This window comes from Neolamprologus multifasciatus, chromosome 18 (genome assembly GCF_963576455.1).
Source record: "Neolamprologus multifasciatus chromosome 18, fNeoMul1.2, whole genome shotgun sequence".
NCBI lineage: Eukaryota > Metazoa > Chordata > Actinopteri > Cichliformes > Cichlidae > Neolamprologus > Neolamprologus multifasciatus.
This window is the reverse complement of record NC_140456.1, coordinates 6,603,758-6,610,055: the sequence shown is the minus strand read 5'-3', so window position 1 is coordinate 6,610,055 and position 6,298 is coordinate 6,603,758. Positions and strand designations below refer to the sequence as shown.

Below are 6,298 nucleotides of genomic sequence, written 5' to 3'. Positions count from 1 at the left end.
TCCTCCGTCTCCACCGCCACCACCCCCACCTCCACTCATCTCATTACCACACGGCAGAGCTGGGTGTCTCTGCAGTTCGCCCTTTCTCAGCCTCACTCGTGCACGCAAACTCCCGTCAGCTGGTTATTCAAAGGGAAAACTGAACTAAAAGCCCTGAATGCGATTTTTATTTCTATTTTATTTGTGAGATAGTTTGTGACTTTTTGTTTTGTCAGTTCTGACTGCGATAAAAGAAAAGTAAACCACCAAAATAAGACACCCAAATAAAGTCCCTTTTTCTTTTTCGTTATGGAAACATTCACATTTATAGAACAAGTGGTGAACGACGTATGATACTTTTAAAAACGCAGTTTCAGCAATATGTTGTATTACGTGTGCATTACAGTTTAACGCAGATGTGCAAATAATTAAGATGTATTTATAAAGCGCATTTAAACAGCTGTATAAGACAACAGAAAGTTAATATAACCTAAATTACAAATTAATATAAAAAATGGGGGTGGCCAAAATATAAAACAAGACAACAACCGGCCGTCACAGTCATAGTTAACAGATTAGGAATACCAGTAGAATTTGTAGTAGACACAGGCTCAGAAAGCCGATTCCACCATCTTTGATTCAACTCAGAAAGTCCCGTTATCCTAAAGTTTGAGACCAGAACAGGGGACATGAAGTAAGAGTTCTTGGAATTAAACAGCTGTAGTATTTTAATCTATAATTAGAACTTTGTTGACAGTGACTCACCAGGTATTGCAGTGCGAAATTATGAATAACTTCACTGAAATTTTAAAACTTTGCAAACAATCCAGTGAGTAAGATCGGTTCTTTCTTGCAGGCTGGTTCTGCCCCCTGTTTGACACCGCTGCTTCCAGATGTAGTATGTAAGGTGTAGTTAGTACTTAGTAACTTACAAAATATTTTCCTGTAGTCTCTTAAATACATGTTCTCCCTTTGCCAATATTATTTATCTGTCCACAATACACCGTATAGGTGTTAGGTGTCCATGAAATGTCCTGCATTAGTTATGCACTGTAGTTTTTTTTTTAGTGTAAGGTGAGAGATTTTCAGTAAAGACACAACTGAATCCCAAATGAGCAAAATGTTGAAAAGGGAAACATGGAGGTCCATGTACATAATTCACTCACAGTTTAATTTTAACATTTTTTCACAGTATTCCAACGCATATTTACATATAATATTTTTTTAAACAAGTTTCTAAAAAACTAGAACAATTATAATGCAAATTTTCTGAATGCTAATTATTGTAACTGACCATGGTACGACGAATTTTGCCATAAAATTAAGAGATACTGCCACCTAGCGACTGACTGAAAATGTGTGCAGCATTTCCAGTACAAAGTTTAGAGATTCATTAACATGACTGAAAAGACAGACGGCTTAAAGTTCGCAAAGGGAGAAAACAGCTGGAAAAATATAAATATATTTCTGTACACATCACTATTTAGATTTCTCATTGTGTCACGTCAACAGTCTGAGAAAGCACCAAAATGTTTTATTTTCCCCAGTTCCCATTCCCATACACACACTTTATGCTTTATTTGGCAAATCTTTCTTAACCGAGTGCCTGCATAAAACAATTTCTATACCCAGAAACAGCTGAACAGTTAAGCAATGAATTTCCTTTTACCCACATAAAACCTTTCTTGAGATATTGCAATAACACACCTGTGATAGGGAAGTGCCAGCCTCATAAATAACAACTCAATGACAAATGTAATGAGATTATTTACTTTCTGGGCTTCATAATATACAAAACTCAGTAAAATAAAGTACAGTACATTCATTTTATACTGTATAAATCCTACTTATCCCACTTACATGACCAGAAAGTATTGTTAAATGGAAGACAATGCTGACAATTATTTTTAAATCAACACAAAAAGCTCACTTCAACAGCCTCAACTCAAAAAAAGAAGAGACAGAAGCAGTTAAGCAGTTTTAATTAAGGGGGGGGGGGGGCAGGGGAAGTGTAGCACTCTGATCACACTTCAGGATGCGGTTCATTCTTCATGCGGCCACAGGCGGCTGACCTTGAGGCAAATTTTAGCCTTGTTTAACTATAACACAGGCTGCAGCTCAGTCCTGGTGAGTCCCTTTGTTTTCTGTGCCTTGTGTGTTTTGAGTTATGAAATATCTGAAGCAACGGGTGTGACTAATACAACAGATTTTTCCTCTAGAACATTTCTCAATCAGCACTGGTGTACAGCACAAACATAGCGCTGAAAACAATCATCTCGCATTCAAAAATCATCAGCTGTTGATCTTGAAAATCCCAGCCCAACGCTCCATTTCATCTCACTGTCAGTGGACGTCACAGATTACTCTTCCATTTGCTGCTCTGTGAAGATTCGTTCACTGCGGGAAAAGAAAGGTTTACATTTGTGTCACAGCCAAATTTTCTAAACGACAGCAGCACAGTTATAATTAACCTGCAGTCCTAAAGTATAGTAACTAAAACTACCAACTGGCAGTCGTATATATCTCTGCTCACCATGCATGTTGAAGTTTACGACCCGTCTATTCAGACTCATCTGTTACATGACAGAAATTGGTTTCATGAGGTCACAGTTACCTTGAACTTTGACCACCGATTTCTTATCAGCTCATCTATGAGTCTAAGAGAACACGTATCTCTGATATAATCATGTTCCTCCCTCCCTAGATATTCCTGATATATCACGTTCGAAAGAATAGGATGGATGTGAAGTCACAAAGACTTTGATCTTTGGTCACCAAAATCTAATCAGGCCTTCTTTGAGTCCAAGCAAACCTTTGTACCAAATGAGCAGAAATTTCCCAGCAGCAACAAAGAGCTGCTGCCAGAGCTGAGGCATTAAAAAACAACAACATGGTGAGGTACGTCTATTTTGTTGGATCATATTTAAATCATTACAGTATCTGCTGGAACTTATTTGTAAAGGAAGTAAATGAGACCATACCAAGACTGATTCTGCCTTCTTTCTCCAGCTTCTTTAAGTGATGAACCAGGTTCACATTAGCTGCTTGGTGCAGGTGTTCAGGTGTGTCCTGAGAGAAAAGCAACACAAGTTTCAGGGTCATTTTTTGTGATCCAGCCTCAAAACAGATCAGTCTGTATGGGATCAGGTCAAGGTCAATTGTATAGCACATTCTAAACCACCAGAGCTGAGAAAAGTGCTTCACAGGCAGCCATTAATAAAACAGAAACATTTCAAGAAACCATTTAATTCTGCATTTAATTCAGAGTTATTATTAATCTCTCTCTTTTTAAGTCTATATCTTGTAATATTGACGATCATCTGATTAGCAGAAACAAATGCTCTGCAATGAGTGTGAACATCGACAAGATCAGACAAGTACAGCAGTGCCAGCCCATTTAGAATGTAATCAGAAGGGATTAGATTGCCTTCATGGTCAAAGATGGTAGAATTACTGGTAAAAGTCTACCCAGTCTACCTTTGACAACAAGCTGGAAACAGCATCAAAGGAAAAGAAGGTTTTTCCTGACCTTGTACACAAGCTTGACAAGCTCCATGGAACTGAAAGGCTTTCCTGCTCCATCCTGAATGGCTGCCAGGATCTGTTGTTCTCTTTGGTCCCGGTGACTGATGTAGTGTCTGATCTTAGAGCCAGCATCCTGAACCACAGGTCCGTGGCCTGCACAGAGAACAGTAGCAGCAAGCTTTTTCTCCAGTCATCGGAAAGACTTTGTTAAATGAATGCACGTCAGAGAGGCAGAACTCAAAGAAGCACAGCCGGTAGCTCTGAAACAAGTAAAGTCGATCAACGGACAATTTATTGGCAGCTGTTTTGAAAATAAGGTAAATATTCACTGGTTTAAAAAAATAATGATAATTATTTGAGGCGTTTCTGTGAGTGAATAGGTGCTGATCTTAGAAGTGGAAGTCATAGAGTAACTCATAACAATGTCATGAAACACTCCTCGCAATAAATATGGAAAAACAATTCACCATTATCTAATATAATGGAGACGATGATCTGTGATACAGCATGGTATCTGCAGAATGGTGTATCAAACTAGACTTACCTACATTTTTTTATTAAAATATACATTTCTCACTGGTGTAGTGATGATGTACCACACGATTGTGTGATTGTGTACAAACAGGTTAAGGGGGAAAAAAAAACATTATCCAGAGTGTTTTTTAAGAAATAAAACAAAGGGCCAAGTATCAGCGTATCCTTGCTCACCAGGGTAGATGAGGTCAGCCTCCGAGTCCAGCAGGATTTGCAAAGATTTCATGTAGTCGTAGAGGTCTTCAAACACGGCCGTGCCCTCGCCCAGGATGCAGTCTCCAGAGAAGATAGCCCGCTCCTCCTCCAGCACCAAGGCCATGTGGTCATCAGTATGGCCCGGAGTGAAAAGCACTCTGGGAAAAAGAAATGGCCCTCTGCTCAATTATCTGATTGTAGATTCAGACAAAAGCCATGTCAGTGTGCAGAATGATAATAACCATAACTAAAGGAATATTAGCAAATTTTATTTTTTGTTGGTCCTGCAGCATATTTTCATGATATTGGTTTATACAGTTTCACCCTGAAAAAGTCTTTGAGTTATTGTTCTTTTGTGTATATTATGACAGATATATTTTTAATGCTCTTTTATAAATTCACAACGTGTAAAAACTGAACTGACTTGAGTGTGGCTCCCTCCGTCTCAACAACATCTCCATCTTTTAGGTAATTGTAGTCTTTGCTTCCTGCTGTCTCTCTTGCTTTGTTGGAGCGAGGCAGTTTGCTGACTCGGACCTCAGAACCTGCAAGATAAAAAAAAAACCTAAGAAATGAATACTGACTCACTGAGTCTCTAAGCCAAAAAAGTACTGGCAGTTTTTGATTCACTAAACTAATAACTGATTTCATGAATACAGTAATGATGAACGGTGAAGTAACCCAACTATACCCACATATTCAGGGGCTCACCAGTTATATCCCTGCAGATATCTTCTACTCCACCAGTGTGGTCGTGATGCCAGTGTGTGACGATGATCTCCTGGATGCTGGTGCTGAACTGCTTCAGTGCCTGTTTCAGGCTGCTGATGTATTCAGGCACAGCAGGTTCCCCCGTGTCTATCAGCACCCGTCTGGAATATAATTGCTCATTATATATTCACCCAAAGGGTTTTAAAGGTAACTATGCATATTCATATATTCCAACTCTACCGATGAGTACTCCATTGTTCTGTCTTATAGTTGGCTATTGTTTTAAAGCTGTTTTATTCACATTGCAAAGAACTAAGCGCTCTTTTTCACTGCAAACGTAGTCTACTATTTTTATTAAATATTACTACAAACTATTATTATTTATTATATTGGGTATATGCCGAAGAAACAAAAAGACCCTGGCAATTAATTTCACACTTTCAGCTTTGTTCCATCTGTCACCTTTATTATCCAGAAGCGCGAAAATGCTCAAGTTAAAAGATTTTAAATGGAATTTGGCATTAGCGCCCATTTCTACAAGCTAAAACATTGCACGGAAAAGGAGTGTCAAGTTTTTCGCCAGCTAGTCCCTTTCAAATACACATGAGCTAAACAGACAACACATTTACTCATGTTTCCTTTTGGGAAAATGATAAACGTCACTACTGGCTGGACTAGAGTCACCTTTTGCCCGTGCCGACCAGGTAAGTGTTGGTTCCCTGCAGAGTCATCGGTCCCGGGTTACAGCCCAAAACCCGAACCACTCTAGCAGACAACTGCTCTATGCGAGGAATAATGGCGCTCATCGCTCCAGCTGGCGGGAAGTTATCAACAGTACAAAATAACAAAACATACAGAAGTAAAAGTTCAGGAGAATCTCATACAGGATATAAAACTTGTTTACTTCCTGTACGTACTAAGGAAGATTTCAAAATAAAAGTCTTGAGCTCGCTCATCCGCGTCAGTGTTTTAACACGATCCTCTATCACCCATTTAAAATGTGTTACTTAAAGCTTGTTTTCAGTACTGCTGTGCGTTTTATCTTATGTTCTTTTTCACATTATTATTGTCACTTTATTTCATGCTGTACTTTACAGTATATCTTTTCAATTCGAAACTGACTGGGTAAACCTATCGCATCTTTACATCTCCCACCACATCTGACTGACTCACATTTTCACACGTGTACTTTTGATAGGCATGTGTGGATTGTGGGGAAAAAGGTTTCTGTGGTTTTACTGCTCTTTGTTGTCTTTGTTGTTAATGTCTTTGTCACTTCACAGCATTTTCGTGTCACTTTCTTAGATATTTTGCCAGTTAAAACAAGGACCTTCTTTTCTTTGGGTCAGTACTG

General features: G+C 38.8%; 1 protein-coding gene across 1 annotated transcript; it reads right to left on the bottom strand.

The window, feature by feature from the left end:
* Positions 1 to 1,728: 1,728 nt before the first annotated feature.
* lactb2 (lactamase, beta 2) lies at positions 1,729 to 5,866 on the bottom strand. Its single transcript, XM_085140381.1, has 7 exons — positions 5,629 to 5,866; positions 4,945 to 5,105; positions 4,658 to 4,778; positions 4,213 to 4,391; positions 3,509 to 3,657; positions 2,961 to 3,048; positions 1,729 to 2,376 (listed from the first exon to the last, which is right to left on the bottom strand). Exons 1-7 carry the CDS (start codon positions 5,748 to 5,750, stop codon positions 2,333 to 2,335), a joined length of 864 nt encoding a protein of 287 aa, XP_084996507.1. The 5' UTR covers positions 5,751 to 5,866; the 3' UTR covers positions 1,729 to 2,332.
* Positions 5,867 to 6,298: the final 432 nt, after the last annotated feature.

Excerpts from the sequence above, each read along its gene's own strand:
- lactb2 (XM_085140381.1), bottom strand. The coding sequence starts at position 5,750 with ATGAGCGCCATTATTCCTCGCATAGAGCAGTTGTCTGCTAGAGTGGTT. Across the intron at positions 4,392-4,657 it reads ACGGAGGGAGCCACACTCAA|AGTGCTTTTCACTCCGGGCC; the intron begins GTCAGTTCAGTT and ends TCTTTTTCCCAG. Across the intron at positions 3,658-4,212 it reads GGCTGACCTCATCTACCCTG|GCCACGGACCTGTGGTTCAG; the intron begins GTGAGCAAGGAT and ends TTCTCTGTGCAG.